Source organism: Anolis sagrei, chromosome Y (assembly GCF_037176765.1).
Source record: "Anolis sagrei isolate rAnoSag1 chromosome Y, rAnoSag1.mat, whole genome shotgun sequence".
NCBI classification, from domain to species: Eukaryota; Metazoa; Chordata; class Lepidosauria; order Squamata; family Dactyloidae; genus Anolis; species Anolis sagrei.
The window spans coordinates 12044132-12062475 of NC_090035.1; the positions used below are offsets into that span (position 1 = coordinate 12044132).

Here is an 18344-nt window from a genome sequence, read left to right on the forward strand (position 1 = left end):
GCATGAGGGTTTCGCCCTGAAAGAAATCATTACAGGAGGGATTCGGCTCCTTCTCCTCCTCCTCATCCCTCCTTGCCAACCTCTGAACTTTGTGGCAAAGTGGCGGAGACGAAGCAAATAATGCGATTCCTGCTGCACCAAGAAAACGGTTAAGAAAGGGAAAGAGGAAGACGCCGGGGCCAAGAAGGGGAAGGTCCTCAGTGACTCGGAGGACGTGTCGGAGGCCAACATGAGCAAAAGCAATGCAGAGGAGAGCGAGATGGGCAGCGAGTTGGTGGAGGAAGAGGAAGCGGAGAGCGAGGAAGACCCAAAGAGGAAAGGGAGGGACAGGAGAGGGGCGGCCAAAGCAGGGAAGAAGGGGGCGGCCAAAGTGGAGGAGAAGCCGGTGAAAGCGGTGCCTGAGAAGAAGAAAGGGGCCAAGAAGGACAATGCCAAAGCCCAGCTGAAAGGGGCCACCAAGGCCATGGCCATGGCCAAAAAGGAGGGTCCGGCGAAGCCTGCGAAGAAGCGAAGCCTGAAGAGCACCTCCAAGATGGTCATGGGCTTCAAAGGGCCCGGACAGAAGAAGACGCCCAAGAAGTCCCATTTCAAGAACGCCTCCCGCTTCTTCTGGGGCCTGAAGAAGCACAGCACCAAGCGGAAGAAGACCAAGAACAAAAACACGGGGGTGATGAAGTCCACCTCCAACCTCATGATGCGCTTCAAGGAGTTGGGGAAGAAGAAGAAGAAGAAAGAAGAGCCGGCACCCGGAGCGACCAAGAAGCCCTCATTCATGCTGATCCGGTTGGGTGGCCGAAAAACGGAAGAACAAGCGGGAGGGTTTTTCAGGAGCATCTTCCGGAAGAGAGGCAAGCCCAAGGAGAAGTTCAAGCTCCGGGCCCAGATTGTCAGCAAAGTGGCCTCCGCTACCAACTGGTTGGCCCGGAGGTTCATGTCCGACCATTGCACTTGCGCACACAACTCAAGGGTGACCGACGAATCCTGGTTGAATCGGATCGGGGCCAAGAAGCTCCCCTTCCCTTCTGGGGATGAAGTTCTGAAGCACCGAGCAAATATGAAGAAGATTCCTGGAAGAGACACTCTCTACGGCCAAAACCAGGAAGAATTTGGTTACTGGGACAAACTGGATTCTGGCGTGCCGGCTGATAACTACGGTGACTACCGAGAGGAGAGCAGTTATGACCCACTGTCCTCCTCCCGCCGTGGTTACCTTGAAAGAAACGGGCCATATCGGAGCAGGACTATTATAGAAGACCCAGTGGACTACTATGACCAAGACCAGTATGACTACCACAAGTATAAAAACCAACAGCAATATGCCCCCTCGGCCAGTTATTCGCCCTATGAACCCTACGATGGCTTCGGAAATGAGTACGAAGGGGTCGAAGGGCCACAAGGGCCCACTTACGAAGAGACGGGTCAGGTGGAGTATCCCAACGAGGATGTCTACTCTCAGCACGAAGTCAGCTACAGCGAACAGGAGTGGCCCTCTGAGACGCAGGCTTCCTACAACCCTTATGCTTATCCGTTGGATGACATTGCAGAGACAGACGAGACTGAAGGCAACGAGGGAGGCCTAGCGGGTTACCGCTTCCCTTCTTTTCACTCTTCTCCTCCTGGACAACAAGGTGGGATAGATGATTTGACCTCTCAGCTGTCTTTGAACAGGGGGTTCCGGCTTTTTCCAAGGCCCCAAGTGAAGCTGTTCGGCGTAGACAAACTTGACGTCACGCTCCCACCTTCCCCACACTTTCCTTTTAGTCCTTGGGATCTTGAGGAAGAGGAAGAAGAGGAAGAAGTGGAGGAGGAGGAGTCTGAGCCTTTAGTTTCTCCCTTTGCCCAGTTTGACAATCAGAATCTGGACCCCCCTAGGTCTGCGGGGACCTTTTCGAAGATGTTGCCTAGCTGCTTTGTCACCAAGCTGCAAAGGCCTCTCTATAGAAACCCAACTGGGAGAAATTTCGGCAGCAGAATGAGTCCAAGCAACCCTGATATCTCCCCAAGGGAGTATGGAAGCCCCCTTGGCCAGTTTCTACAAAAGACCCTCTCCCAACCAAAGCCCATCCTGAAGCACCGCAGGAGTGGAGGACCAACCAGGCCTCCTACGCCTCCTCCAATGCAAAGAGGTCCTTCACTGTTCAGTGAAAGATGGCTGACAAGGCCTGCTTCTCCTCAACCACCCCCAATGCGACACTTTGAAATGCCGAGTTCAGACCCTTCTCCAAAACCCGCGAGGCGGTACGGGGCTCTTCCACCATCTCATCCCTCGGTGCGGTTACGAGATGCTCTTCACGAAGAACTGCACAATACGCTCCCGTTCCTGGGATTGCCCTCCTCCAAGAAGGGCCACCAAGGCGTTGGCACCTCATTGTGGAAATCCAACCCCATGTCTGCCATCAACAAAAGCTCCCCTCAACTTTCACAGAGACAGAACTCATCCACGTCTCTAAGATCATTGGGCTCCAACTGGCGAAATCAACCCATGAAGAAGAACCCAACAGGAGGTTCTGCCATGCAGTCATCTTCTTCACCTCAAATGACAGCACGCAACACACTTGCAAATAAACGCAACCCATCATCCTCAAGCTTAGCCTCCGTACAGACCCTAAAGACGGGTATTCCTTTCAGCCGCTCTTTGTTCTATGCTCCCTATAAGCCTGGCTCAGCCGAGGATGAGGACTTTCCAGGAAGGTATGGCCCATCATCTCATCCAGCCCCAAATCCCTTTCGGCCCCCGAGAAAGATGAACAATTTCCCTGTTGACCCCATGGGGAGGTTCCCACAAGCTTGGAACAGACAGAACGAGCCCCCCACCAAAGCGGTGAAGCCATTAATGCGGGATCAGTACATGAGGCAATTTGTACCACAGTCCCCCATTTTATCCGCCCGGGACTCCCCTCACATGCCGAGCAGGCAAGGCAGCCGGAGGGTCACCATCCGCGAATCGCCAATAGATCCGTCTCCATATGCTCAGCCTTACGACGAGGCTGAAGGGTCAGCGGAGACACCATACTGGCCACAAGAACAATGGGATTACCCTCCAGGAAATGGACTAAGAGGCCGGAGGAATTCCTTGCCCAAGAGAGGGTCTTCCGCAAGTCTAAGAAGTGTTTCCAATTTCCCTCAACAACCACCAAGTCCGGCCCCTAGCGCCCGCAAGGCCTTCCTTCAACGGATTGGCCAGCCTCTTGCCGGGATGGCACAACCCGCTTCCTACATGGATCTGGAAGATGTCAGTCCATACCAGGCTCAGTTTGGTCACTCCCCTGGACCTTCTCCAGCGCTTTCTAGAAGGTCTTTCCCCGAGGAGCCGTTCGCTGAGACAGTGGGAGAAGGGGACTACACTCTGTCACTTACTCCGAAGATGACCCGCAAATATTCCTCTGGGAATATGTCCTACGGTGCTCCTGCTGGTAATTTAGGCAGCCCGGCATCCCAGCGGAGATACTCATTTAAAGGGTCACGAGGTGGTCCATCCATGGCTTATTATTCCCCACCTTTCCAAGATAGATATGAACAGCCTCCAAGACCAGGTCCTCCCCATTTTCCAGATGAGTTTCTAGAACATGGAATGGAGGACGGTTTGGGGAGGTACGCCGTGGTGACCCCACAGATCCATCGGATGGGTTCTTCCTTCAGGAGGTCCTCCGGCCGGCAAAACCAACCCTGGAGCGACTACCACACCGTCCACGTTCACGAGATGCCCAACGAATGGGCAACGGGGAAGCTCTACCAGCGCCCTCCGACCGGAAGCTCCAAGCGGAAGGGCTCTCGCCGGGGCGGAAGCAGCCTCTTCTGGTACTTGACACGAGGGTCGTCGGTGCACAAGCAAGACTATGGTGGAACCAACAGTAATTGGCAGTGCAAGGTAATTTTGGGTGACCTGGTGGCTTCTGTGGGTGCATTTTTACTGTGCACTTCATGCATTTTGACACCGCGTCAACTTCCACGGCTCAAGACTATGGAATCCTGGGAGTTTGGTGAAGCAACAGGACTATTCATTGGAGATGGCTCAAGACCTTGTAAAATTACAACTCCCAGGGTCCCAGAGAATTGAGCTAAAGTAGGGTCAAAGTGCATCAAGTCTACAGTGCTGATGCTTCCAGTGTCTGCAACAGTGAGGAGCTTGTTTTGCATTTGAGTAGCAGCTGTCCAAGGTGCTGAACCTTGAATAACTCAACCCTATTGAGAATGCCCTCACCTATCTACATCAGAGCTTCAGAGGATTATGGGTGTAGCAGTCCAGAAAAGGAGCCATTCCTCAGCGGTATTACTCAAGGAACAAGTTAGTTTATGTACTGTACTCTTTGGAGAGGGGGATTCTGGGCGTTGCAGTCCAGGAAAAGAACTTTTCTCTTTCTCTGCTGTTTGGAGAATGCAATCGCTGTTAGTTTGGTACTCATGCTGGCCAGGGTGGATGCTGGGATACGTAGTCCAGAAGAAGCTGTGACATTCATAGAACGAGTTTGCTTTGGATGTTAGTTTTTTGGGTGTGTTGTCGAAGGCTTTCATGGCTGGAATCACTAGGTTGCTGTGTATTTTTTTAGCTGTGTGGCCATGTTCCGGAAGCATTCTCTCCTGACGTTTCACCCACATCTATCACTGGGTTGCTGTGTATTTTTTCAGGCTGTGTGGCCATGTTCCGGAAGCATTCTCTCCTGACGTTTCACCCACATCTATCACTGGGTTGCTGTGTATTTTTTCAGGCTGTGTGGCCATGTTCCAGAAGCATTTTCTCCCGACGTTTCACCCACATCTATCACTGGGTTGCTGTGTATTTTTTAGCTGTGTGGCCATGTTCCAGAAGCATTCTCTCCTGACGCTTCACCCACATCTATGGCAGGCATCCTCAGAGGTTGAGGGGTCTGTTGCAAACTAGTCAAGTGGGGTGTATATATCTGTGGAATAATGTTCAAGGCGGGGAAAAGAACTCTTGTCTGCTTGAAGCCAGCTAACACCTCCCAACAAAGGATTCCTCCAGGCAGCAAGCAGCCAGCCTTTGAAGCTGAAAGGTCATTCAATACTAATCAAGGCAGCCGACTGCAACATTCACAAGTCAGGATTATATGTCTGTGGAAGGTCCAGTGTGGGATATATAAACCTCCCTTATTTAGTTTCCAACAGACCTCACAACCTCTGAGGATGCCTGCCATAGACATGGGCAAAACATCAGGAGAGAATGCTTCTGGAACATGACCGTACAGCCCAAAAAAAAAAAAAACATCAACCCAGTTGCTTGGGTGTTGCAGTCCAAAAAGAGGTGTCCTTTTGATAGTGGGATTCTGGGATTTGTAGTTGAGAAAAGGAACCTTTCCAGCTCACATACTCAGAGGCTGTAAGAGAGGGAATACAAGGAGCAGCGTGAAGATGGGAGGCACAAAGGCCCGGGATGCTAATGTTGGGATTTGATCCCTGACATGGAGACGGGCCCAGAACAAGAGCAGAGGGTTAATTAGAGCCAAGCCGACTCTTGTTGCACGCACAGGGATGGGCCCAGCGGATCCCTTTTATTTTTACTTTTACGATGAGTATTTGCTTACCGTTCTTTAGGCCCTTGAGTGACCACAAGAGATGTGAGCAAAGCTCATCCCATTTCGCTTGGGGCTTTCTGATGGGGAATCTGCGCTGTTCGGCTCAAAAATAACACTCACTTGGGGTGATTCCACCATAAATATAGCAGAGTGCTAGAAGCAAAGTGCATAACCAGCTGAAACTTACACGGGGTAAGTCAGGATGAGCTACCATTCAACAGGATGGCACAATATTGCAGAGTCACAACTTTAGGTTCAAATATTTACTGTAAATATTTAAAAACTGTAAATAAATAATGAAGTAAAAATAAATCCATTATAGATAGGAGCTAACTAGCTTACTAAGCTCATCTTCTAAAGAAGATAAAAGGAAATAATATCAAAAGTATCCATGCAGCTACATTTTGCCTGGAAAAAGGCAAAATGTGTCCTCAGTAGAAAAAAGACAAAAGCAGAAGAGAGATGCCAAAATGGAGAATTGGATAGAAAAGGTTTTGGGGATAACTAGCTTACTAAGCTCATATTCTAAGAAAGGTAAAAGGGTAAAGAGTAAAAATATCCATGCAGTTACATTTTGCCTGGAGAAAGGCAAAATGCGTCCTCAGTAGAAGGAAGACAAAAGCATAAGAGAGAGGCCAAAGTGGAGAATTGGATAGAAAAGGTTTTGGGGATAACTAGCTTACTAAGCTCATATTCTAAGAAAAGTAAAAGGGTGGAGAGTAAAAATATCCATGCGGTTACATTTTGCCTGGAGAAAGGCAAAATGCGTCCTCACTGGAAGGAAGACAAAAGCAGAAGAGAGAGAGGCCAAAATGGAGAATGACCACATGGCCAAACCCAGGGCAATAAAAATCCCTTTAAAGAGGAAGATACCTCATCAACAACATCTTCAAAGGGGGAGGAGATAGTGGCAAGCAAGAAGAGATAAGAATGCATAGGAATGAGAAGGGAGGAATGCCTCACTCTAATCTTATTCCTGGTCTAACTACTCACTGAGATCTAAAGACTTGATGGCACAAGAGACTTTTGCAGTCAGGGAATGAACCCCAACACTTTCTCCCGCAAGGTCCGGCCTCTGAGCATGTGCTGACTTTCTTTTTCGTCCCTTTGCAAAACGCAGATGCACTCCGTCCACAACTTGCAGTCTGGGGCCCAGCAAGGAGATGACGGCGTGGAAGACATGACTCAATTGGAGTAAGTGGACGATGCATTTGGGAACCATAACAATGTCTCAATATTAGAAAAATGGGGAACATCCCAGAGCCTAAGAGGCAACTTTCTCTCAGATTGGGACCAGAAGGATGTGTGTGTGTGTGTGTGTGTGTGTGTGTGTGTGCATGTATGTATATAGTAACGAAAATAATTTTATGTTTGGGGGTCACCACAACATGAGGAGCCCTGTTAAGGAGTCACTGTATTAGGAAGGTTGAGAAACACTGGTATAAACAAATAGAATAAGAATAAGAATAAGAAGTAGAAGTAGAAGTAGAAGTAGAAGTAGTAAAAGTAGAAGAAGAAGTAGAAGTAGAAGTAGAAGTAGTAAAAGTAGAAGAAGAAGTAGAAGTAGAAGTAGTAGAAGTAGAAGTAGAAGTAGAAGTAGAAGTAGAAGCGGAAGAAGTAGTAGTAGAAGTAGTAGTAGTAGTAGAAGCGGGAAGCAGAAGCAGAAGGAGGAGGAGGAGGAGGAGAAGGAGGAGAAGGAGAAGGAGAAGGAGTCCAGGGTACCATCCAACTAGTGTTTAGTAACCTCCATTGCAATTCTCTTGCAGAGACAAGCAATTTTAGTTCCGTCAGTTGCTAATCAGTTCAGTAAATGCATCCTGCAGAGCAGGACTATTTGACGTTTCTTTGAGATCTCACCATCCACTTGGAGGTGCAATTCTCTATCGCTGCACTCCAACAACATCTCAGGGAAGTTGCTTTCTGGGGGACTACAAGTCCCACGGTCCCCCCTCCAGGATTATGGGTGTTGTCATCCCTTAGAAGCAGGCTTTGCCCAGCCTTTTTATTTCTCTCCGTTGCAGGGAACTCAAAGAAAGCATCGTTCTCCAGAACCTCAAGAAGAGATTTGAAAAGGGACTCATTTACGTAAGTGGCTTGAAGTATCATTCTACCCTTTGGCTCATTTCTCTCTCCTTAAAAACTCATGATCATCCCATTTTGGGATTGTGAGTTTAGCATAAAGCATCGCTCTACACTAAGTTATACTATTCGTCTCAATCCTACCTCTCAAGGTTGTTGTGATCATCAAGTGACAATAAACTAGCGAGAATCTTCTATATGGGTTGCTGTGAGTTTTCCGGGCTGTCTGGCCATGTTCCAGAAGCATTCTCTTCTGATGTTTCACCTACATCTATGGCAGGCATCCTCAGAGGTTGTGAAGTCTGTTGGAAACTTGGCAAGCGGGGTTTATTTATCTGTAGAATATATGTTCAGGGTGGGAGAAAGAATTATTTTCTGCTTGAGGCAACTGTAAATGTTGCAAATAATTAGCATTGAATAGCCTTGCTGCCTCAAAGCCTGGCTGCTTCCTGCCTGGGGGGATCCTTTGTTGGGAGGTGTTAGCTGGCCCTGATGGTTTCTTATATATTTCCCTCTGCTCTTTGAATTTTAAAAAAATGAAATCATTGCGCCTTTATCTTATTTATATATCAAATGGAGAATGTATTGGGAATCTTACATGAGAACAACATGTTTTATACGTGGCCAAGACCCCAAAATAACATACAAAACAGCTATGTATTTAAACAGTGGGGGGAAAGGAAAGGTAGGAATTGTGGGAGTTGAAGTCCAAAACACCTGGAGGGCCCAAGTTTGCCTATGCCTGCGATAGATAGATAAGTACATACACCCACACATACACACACATATATGCACACACCCCCTACACACACACACACACACACACACACACATATACACATACATTTACAAACTAAGAAGAAGGAAAGAATTGGATTCAGAATGTCAATCCAGACAAGAATCTGCCCTTCTCTCCTTGCTCTGGTTGGCTTTCTGTTTGCTCTTTGCACATTTGGAGGTACATCCACATTGCAGAATTGATGCACTTTGATGCCACTTGCAGCCATCTAATCCAACCCCCGTCTATGCCAGAATATACAACTCTTTCATCACCCCGGTGGCACAATGGGTTAAACTCTTGTGCCAGCAAGATGCTGACCGAAAGGTCGGCGGTTCGAATCCGGGGAGTGAGGGGAGCTCCCATATGTCAGCTCCAGCTTCTTATGTGTGAACATGGGAGAATCATAGACTCAAAGAGTTGGAAGAGATCTCATGGGCTATCCAGTCCAACCCCCTGCCAAGAAGCAGGAATGTTGCATTCAAATCACCCCTGACAGATGGCCATCCAGCTGTCAGGGGTGATTTGAATGCAACATTCCTGCCTCTCATATGAGAGAAGCCTCCCTCCTGGCCTTTAGAAAGAGAACAAAAGCGTGGCTATGGAACCAAGCTTTTGACTAATGAAGTAATGCAGTTCAAGAAGTAAATATGGAGTATGTTTAATGTACTATTTATGTATGTAAGGCATTGAATTTTGCCATTATTTTTTGCAATTATTAATACAAATTATTATTTTTCTCCCCTCAGGGGTGAGAAAAGTGGTATATAAATACTGTAAATAAATAAATAAGATGGTAAAACATCCGGACATCCCCTGGGCAACGTCCTTGCAGACGGCCAATTCTCGCACACCAGAAGTGACTTGCAGTCTCAAGTCGCTCTTGACACACACACACAAAAATCACAATTACTCTCTGGATGCCATTGGACTGCATCTCCCTGTATCCTTTGTCATGTGCAAAGCAGATTTAGCAACTGCTGGGGTTTGTAGTCCACTGATATCCGCAGCACCGCGTGAATCGCTCCCCTGCTGCAGTGCAAGCATTCAAAATGTATATTGTTCCATTTGGATTTCTTTTCTTTCTCTTTCAGACTTACATCGGGAGCATCTTAGTCTCGATGAACCCTTACAAAATGTACAACATTTACGGGACCGAACAAGTGCTGCAATACGAAGGCAAAGCTCTCGGGGAGAACCCGCCGTAAGTCTCTCTTGCTTTGCAAACTCAACTTCGAGGCATGTCGCTTCCTTACAAAACAATCCGCATTTGTCCCCATTTTTAAATGGGGTGCTGATCCACCTCCATGTCAGCGGGGCAAAGGATCCACTCCAGGATTTCAAACTCTTGCTAAGGCCTGAACCTTGGGTTTAACTCAATTCCGGGCGCTTTTAATGCACGTGAACCAAAACCTGGCATAGATTTGGGAGCGCCATATGATATAGGTAAAGCAGAAGCTGGTTTTTAGTACTATCAGGCCGCCCAAAATGTTGTTCAATGCGTATCGTTAAATTCTGGATGTGAAATTCTGGCTGGATTATCTATAACTGGGCCATATACTGAGCTAGTTTCCGATCTATTTGGTGCAACCCCATACAATTACGCTGCAACTTTTGCAAATTGATATTGGTGTATATTATGTCCCTTTGAATATCCCCCTTTATCAAGCCATTTATCAAAATGTTATGATGTACTTCTGTTCTATATGGTTGCATTTTAATTATAATTTCATATGTGATTTTATAGGTGCTTTTATCTTGTGCCCCACAGCTAATACATACATACATACATACATACATAATATGTTGTTGAAGGCTTTGATGGCCAGAATGACTGGGATGCTGTGAGTTTTTCGGGCTGTCTAGCCATGTTCCAGAAGCATTCTCTTCTGACATATCGCCCACATCTATGGCAGGCATCTGTTGGAGACAAGTGTGAATGTTGCAACTGGCCACATTGAAGCTGCAAGACCACATTAGAATTAAATGGCCTTGCAGCATCAAAACCTGGCTGCTTCCCACCTGGGGGGAATCCTTTTTTAGGTGGTGTTAGCTGGCCCTGATTGTTTCCTGTCTGGAATTCCCCTGTTTTTTTAGTGCTGCTATTTATTTACTTTCCTGATTTTACAGTTTATTTTAATACTGATAGCCAGATTTTGTTCTTTTTCGGGCTTTGAAGCTGCAAGGCCATTCAATGCTAATCAAGCTGGCCAATTGCAACATTCACACCTGCCTCCAACAGACAAGAGTTCTTTCTCCCACCCTGGGCATTATTCCACAGATATATATGTGTGTGTGTTTATGTATGTGTGTGTGTGTGTATATATATATATATATATATATATATATATATATATATATAATAAACATACACACACACCCCACTTGCCAAGTTTCCAACAGGCCTCACAACCTCTGAGGATGCCTGCTGTAGATGTGGGCAAAACGTCAGGGGAGAATGCTTCTGGAACATTACAGCCCAGAAAACTCATAGCAATCCAATAATAATAATAATAATAATAATAATAATAATAATAATTTTTTCATGTCAGGAGCAACTTGAGTAACTGCAAGTCGCTTCTAGTGTAAGAAAAATGGCCATCTGCAAGGACATTACCTAGGGGAGGCCTGGATGTTTTGATGTTTTACTATCCTTGTGGGAGGTTTCTGTCATGTCTCTGCATGGGGAGCTGGAGCTGACAGAGGGAGCTCAACCCGCTCTCCCGGATTCGAACCGCTGACCTGTTGGTCAGCAGTGCTGCCAGCACAAGGGTTTAACCCATTGTGCCACCGGGGGCTCAATAATAATAATAATAATAATTGTTGTTGTTGTTTTTTCTTTAGTTTCTGCTAAATATAAACAAATACAGTTAATACCTACCCACAAGTAATATTAATACAAACAAATGACTAAAATGTCATTCTTATAATTTCATATTTAATTTCCCATCTCAGTGTCTCACTCAATTTTCCCCTTTCATCTAAATTAATCATAACATATTTCAACACTTTCCCCTGATATAATACCTTATTTTATTTCCCCCTTCATATTCAATGTTCTCATTTCCCCTCTATATTTGATTTTAATTTATTCCAAAGATTTCTGTTATTAATGTATCTTTCAATATTTTCTTTAGTCACCTTTTTGCCATCACTAGTATCGCCTACAGCAAGCTGAGAGATGCCAAATTCAACCAGTGTATTATTATAAGGTGAGCCCTTTATTGCTTTTACTCCCTGTTTGCAAGGAAAAAGCAAAGGGTTTTCTAAAGCACAAACCAATTGTGTTTCATCTAGCGGTGAGAGCGGCTCTGGAAAAACGGAAGCCACCAAGCTGATCCTTCGTTACCTGGCGGCAATTAATCAGAAACACACAGCAACACAACAGGTATGTTGTTCTCATGGAGAGCTCCATTCCTCATTTCTACATCTGAGTAAGCCTTTCTGACTATATACTTCCCTCTTGTGGTTGCATCCGAGCACTGCATAGATAGATACATATTTATTATTTTTTAGGTCTCCTAGCTCTAAACAGGGTGGATTTTTTAATTGAACTCTCACCGGTATTTTAAGTTGGTTAATGAAGTATATATATACCAAGTTTGGTCCAGATCCATCAAGCCATGCAGGAGATTGTGCAGAATAAACATACAAACATATATTAATCTCTCCCCTCGAGTCAGCCTTTCTATCTATATGCTGCCCTCTTGTGATTGCATCTGAGTACTACATGGACACGTAAATATAGACTCAGTTTTGGGGGTATGGTCAAAAATAAGGTGGGTTGCTTACGTTGAAATCCTGCCAGTATTTTAAGTTGAATCATGAAGAGTATTTATCCTAGGTTTAGTCCAGATCCATCAAGCCATGCAGGAGATTTTACAGAATAAACATACAAACATGTATTAATCTCTCCCCTTGAGTCAGCCTTTCTATCTCTTTTGGGGTTATGGTCAAAAATGAAGTGGATTGTTTACGTTGAAATCCTGCCAGTATTTTAAGTTGAATCATGAAGAGTATTTGTCTTAAGTTTAGTCCAGATCCATCAAGCCATGCAGGAGATTTTACAGAATAAACATACAAACATGTATTAATCTCTCCCCTTGAGTCAGCCTTTCTATCTATATGCTGCCCTCTTGTGATTGCATCTGAGTACTGCATGGACACATAAATATAGATTCAGTTTTTGGGGCATGGTCAAAAATGAGGTGGATAAGTTGGTTCATGAAGGGTATGTATCCTAAGTTTAGTCCAGATCAATCAAGCCATGCAGGAGATTTTACAGAATAAACATACAAACATATATTAATCTCTGTCCTTGAGTCAGCCTTTCTATCTATATGCTGCCCTCTCGTGATTAATCTGAGTACTGCATGGATACATGATTTGGTTTTGGGGGCCTAATCCATACTGAGGTGGAATTTTTACGTTGAAATCCTGCCAGTATTTTAAGATGGATCATGAAGGGTATGTGTGCTAAGTTTAGTCCAGATCCATCAAGCCGTGCAGGAGATTTTGCAGAATAAACATACAAACATGTATTAATCTCTCCCCTTGAGTCAGCTTTTCTATCTATTCGCTGCCCTCTTGTGATTGCATCTGAGTACTGCATGGACATATACATATATACTCAGTTTTGGGGGTATGGTCAAAAATAAGGTGGATTGTTTACATTGAAATCCTGCCAGTATTTTAAGTTGAATCATGAAGGGTATGTGTGCTAAGTTTAGTCCAGATCCATCAAGCCGTGCAGGAGATTGTGCAGAATAAACATACAAACATATATTAATCTCTCCCCTTGAGTCAGCCTTTCTATCTCTTTTGGGGTTATGGTCAAAAATGAAGTGGATTGTTTACGTTGAAATCCTGCCAGTATTTTAAGTTGAATCATGAAGAGTATTTGTCTTAAGTTTAGTCCAGATCCATCAAGCCATGCAGGAGATTTTACAGCATAAACATACAAACATGTATTAATCTCTCCCCTTGAGTCAACCTTTCTATCTATATGCTGCCCTCTTGTGATTGCATCTGAGTACTGCATGCACACATACATATTGATTCGGTTTTGGGGGCCTAGCCTCAAATGAGGTTGATTTTTTTATGTTGAAATCCTGCCAGAATTTTAAGTTGGGTCATGAAAGGTATGTGTCCTAAGTTTACTCCAGATCCATCAAGCCATGCAGGAGATTTTGCAGAATAAACATACAAACCTACATTCATCTCTCCCTTTTAGTCAGCCTTTCTATCTATATACTGTCCTCTTGTAGCTGCATTTGAGCACTGCATATACATTTATAGCCCAGGAGCCGATCCTTTTATATACTGCCCTCTTGTGGTTTTGTCTGAACACTACATACATACATACCCATTTATTTGTGGTATGTGAGTTGAACCATGAAGAATATATATTGCAGTCTGGCTTCAGGCCAGGTCATGGAGCCGAGACATCCTTGGTCTCCTTTCTGTGAGGTGCTCCAGAAGGATACCGTGGTCTTCGGTATCGAAGGAAACTCAGAGGTCCAGGAGAACCAACATGGACACATTCCTCCTGTCCATTTCCCTTAGTAGATGATCTACGCAGGGAACTGGACAGGAGGAGTGTGTCCCTGTTGGTTCTCCTGGACCTCTCAGCAGCCTTCGATACTGAAGACCAACCTATCCTTCTGGAGAACCTCACAGAAATGGGACTTGGCAGCACTGTTGTGCATTGGCTCCAATCCTTCCTGGAGGATCACTTCCAGAAAGTGTTGTTGGGGTACACCTGCTCAGCCCCACATCTCTTGTTCTGTGGTGTCCCGCAGGGTTCACTATTGTCCCCCATGTTGTTTAACATCTACATCAGTGGTTCTCAACCTGTGGGTCCCCAGATGTTTTGGTCTTCAACTCTCAGAAATCCTAATATTTGGTATACTGGTTGGGATTTCTGGGAGTTGTAGGCCAAATCACCTGGGGACCCACAGGTTGAGAACCACTGATCTACATGAAGGCGCTGGGAGAGGTCATCCGTAGTTTTGGAATTCGATGCCACCTTTACGCTGATGACGTCCAACTCTATCACTCTTTTCCACCAACTCCTAAAGAGGCTGTTCAGGTTCTGAACCTGTGTCTGATAGCTGTGACGATCTGGATGAAGGTGAACAAACTGAAACTGAATCCAGACAAGATGGTCAGTCGAAAGGCTGAACAGAGTATAGGATTACAGACTGTGCTGGATGGGGTCACACTCCCCCTTGAAATCATAGGTTCTCAGCTTGGGAGTTCTCCTGGATTCATCACTGAGCCTGGAACCCCAGGTTTCGATGGTGGCCAGGGGAGCCTTTGCACAGTTAAAAAATGTGCGCCATCTATGCCCGTCGCTTGAGAAGCCACGATTGTCAACACTCTTGTTACATCTTGATTAGTTTACTGCAACACACTCTGTGTGGGGCTGCCCTTGAAGACTGTTTGGAAGCTTCAAATAGTCCAACGGTCAGCAGACAGGCTGCTCACCAGAGCAGCGTATAGGGAACATACAACTCCCCTGCTGCATCAGCTACACTGGCTGCCAATCTGTTATCGAGCATAATTCAAAGCCCTAAACAGTTCTGGTCCAGCTTACCTGTCCGAACATATCTCCCTCTATGAACCAACCCAGACGCGAAGATCTTCTGGGGGTGCTCTGCGCTCAATCCCAGCTCCTTTGCAGGTGCAGTTGGCGGGGCCTTCTCAGTGGTGGCCCCTCGGATCTGGAGCTCCCTTCCTAGCAAAATTAGATCATCCCCTCCTGGTGCCGCAGCAGGTTAAACTGCTGAGCTGGTGAACGTGCTGGTTGGCAGTTTTAATCTGGGGAGAAGGGTGAGCTCCCGCTGTTAGCCCCAGCTTCTGCCAACCTAGCATTTCAAAAACATGCAAATGTGAGTAGATCAATAGGTACCTTTTTGGCAGGAAGGTAATGGTACTCTGTTCAGTCGTGATGACCACATGACCTTGGAGGTGTCTACGGACAACACCGACTCTTTGGCTTAGAAATGGAGATGAGCACCACCCCCCAAAGTCGGACACAACTAGACTTAATGTCAAGAGGAAACCTTTACCTTTACCCTTTTACCTCCCTCCTATCCTTTAGAAAACAAGTTAAAACCTGGCTATTGAACCAAGCATTTAGAGAGTAGCGCAGAGTTATATGCAGCAACAAAGTTAAGGCCAATATGATTAGAACAGCTTCTGGATTATTATTTTTAGTCTATGTGTAATCTTTTAACAGCTTATTTATATATTTATATGCTAGTGTTTTGTTTTTGTTTTTTATTTAATGCACAATGTATATTGTATTTTTGTTTGTCTTATGTTAATGTGGGATTGAATTGCTGCCAATTTAAAAGCCACTCTGGGTTCTTTTCAGGGTTGAGATAGAGTAGGGTAAAAATGCAGTGAATAAATAAATAAATAAGTTTGGTTCGGATCCATCAATGTATATGAAAGATATTGTAGAACAAACAAACCAACAAACATTCATCTCTCCCTTTGAGTTAGCCTTTCTATCTATATACTGCCCTCTTGTGCTTGCATCTGATAACAGCATTCATACATATTGATTTGTTTTTGGGGGGGACCTAGCCACAAATGGGGTGGGATTTTCAAATTGAAACTTTGCCAGTATTTTAAGTTGGATAATGAAGAGTATGTTTACCAGGTTTGGTCCGGATCTATCAATCCATGCAAGAGAGTTTGTGGAACAAACATACAAACACACATACCTGCTTTCACTTTTCTATGTGTGTATAGAGATTTATATTCTTCCAGCTAAAAACATCTGCAGTTTTATAACCAATTGAAATTTCACATCAGGATGCAATTAAAAATGTAGAGAATAGATGCAAAGCATGCCCGATACAAAGTCAGATCTACGTGAACATTGAAATAAAACATGCCTTGACTGTGGATAAAGGGAAGACTTCCCTTCTGAAACATTAACTTTCATTGTTTACTGTTTCTGAATCCTGGATGCTTCGGTTCTGGTGTCTCCCCAGATAGAGGTATGGAGTGATGGTTTTGTGATGCTGGGATTTCTGTGTGATTTCATGGAGTGGATCAAATTGCATGTCTTTCTGTTTCAGGTCATATATGGGGAACATAGGTGGACATTGTCCCCTCCAAATAAGAACTCTGCCCCATAATGACCTTTCCCTCCAGTCCCGAAGTTTGCACCATAGACCATTTATGCAAATCCTCCCCCTCTACAGCTCTTCTATTTGCTGCTTTTTGAAGGCGCTCTTTAGGGCAGTGGTTCTCAACCTGATGTCCCCAGATGTTTTTGGCCTACAATTCCCAGAAATCCTAACAGCTGGTAAACTGGCTGGGATTTCTGGGAGTTGTAGGCCAAAAACATCTGGGGACCTCAGGTTGAGAACCATTGCTTTAGGGAATGCTTTCCAAATAAGCTAGAGATGCATCTGCATTGTAGAATTAATACAGTTTGGCACTGCTTTAACTGCCATGGCTTAAAGCTGTGGAATCATAGGAGTTGCAGCTCTATCAGGCTTTGTGCCTTCTCTGCCAAAGAGGGTTGGTGCCTCACCAAACTATAACTCCCAAGATCCCGTAGCATTGACCTATAGTAGTGAAGAGACACAGAATGTTTATTCGGGGTTATGGTCTTTGGTGGAAACTACAGGTGCATCTATACCAGGCGTTGGTAAACTTCAGCCCTCCAGGTGTTTTGGACTACAACTCCCACAATTCCTAACAGCCGGTAGGCTGTTAGGAATTGTGGAAGTCCAAAACACCTGGAGGGCTGAAGTTTGCCCAAGCCTGATCTATACTGTAGCTTTAAGGCAGTTTGATGACACATTAACTTAGTGCAGTTTGACACTCAATGCTGTGAAATCCTAGGAGTTATAGTTTTACACAGTCTTCAGCCTTCTGTGTCAAAGAGGTCATACTACAACTCCCAGGATGACTTTCATTGCATCTATACTATTGACTAAATGCAGTTTGACACCACTTTAATTGCCAAGCGCATTGCTATGGAATCCTGGGAGTTGCAGTTTGCTTAAGCACCAGCCCTCTTTGGCAAAAGAGTCTAAAGACCTTGCAAAATTACAACTCCCAGGATTCCATAACCTTGAGCCACGGCAGTTAAAGTGATGTCAAACTGAATTCTTTCAACAGTGTAGCTGCATACTTGGATTTACAGTCTGTCCTCTCTGGTTTGCTTTGCTCGCTTTCCTCCTTTTCCCTCTGGAATGCCTTGCTTTAGAAGGGACTGCTTCTTGCTTTTTCCGTGTCACGATGCATTAAAGGTATACATTTGTAATTTTTGAATTCTGAATCTCTTCCCATTCGCTCCGAGCCAGATCCTCGAAGCCACTCCTTTGCTGGAATCCTTCGGCAATGCCAAGACGGTGCGCAACGACAACTCCAGCCGGTTTGGGAAATTTGTGGAAATTTTTCTGGAGGAGTAAGTAACTCTCACTTGTTCCTTTCTCCCTTGTCTTTCAGCCTGCTTGCTTCGACCTGGAATATATATTTGTATATGAATTCCATTGAGTAGAATTTAGTGTGCACATAATTGTCGTAATTCAGCCAGCTGATGACGATGAGGGGTTGGGGGTTGCAGGGCCTGATGGTTCTGTGGGTGCCCAGACAGAGAGGGTTTTGGAGCAAGATCATTCTCCAGTTAGGAGAATGGAAGGAGTTTCAGAGCAAGATGGTTCTCCAGTTGGGAGAATGGAGGGGGTTTTGGAGCAAGATGGTTCTCCAGTTGGGAGACTGGAGATGGTTTTGGAGCAAGATGGTTCTCCATTTGGGAGACTGGAGATGGTTTTGGAGCAAGATGGTTCTCCAGTTGGGAGAACGGAGGGGGTTTTGGAGCAAGATGGTTCTCCAATTGGGAGACTGGAGATGGTTTTGGAGCAAGATGGTTCTCCAGTTGGGAGAACGGAGGGGGTTTTGGAGCAAGATGGTTCTCCAGTTGG

At 45.2% G+C, this 18344-nt stretch overlaps 1 protein-coding gene across 1 annotated transcript in view; it reads left to right on the top strand.

The window, feature by feature from the left end:
• Positions 1 to 229: 229 nt before the first annotated feature.
• Positions 230 to 18344, top strand: part of LOC132781563 (unconventional myosin-XV) — an 89910-nt gene continuing 71795 nt past the window's right edge. Inside the window, exons 1-9 of the mRNA XM_067461743.1 lie at positions 230 to 811; positions 866 to 3868; positions 6652 to 6725; positions 7553 to 7616; positions 9483 to 9592; positions 11526 to 11600; positions 11686 to 11776; positions 14256 to 14257; positions 17720 to 17827. Coding sequence (XP_067317844.1) covers positions 230 to 811; positions 866 to 3868; positions 6652 to 6725; positions 7553 to 7616; positions 9483 to 9592; positions 11526 to 11600; positions 11686 to 11776; positions 14256 to 14257; positions 17720 to 17827 — 4109 coding nt within the window. The remainder of the gene's footprint in view (positions 812 to 865; positions 3869 to 6651; positions 6726 to 7552; positions 7617 to 9482; positions 9593 to 11525; positions 11601 to 11685; positions 11777 to 14255; positions 14258 to 17719; positions 17828 to 18344) is intronic.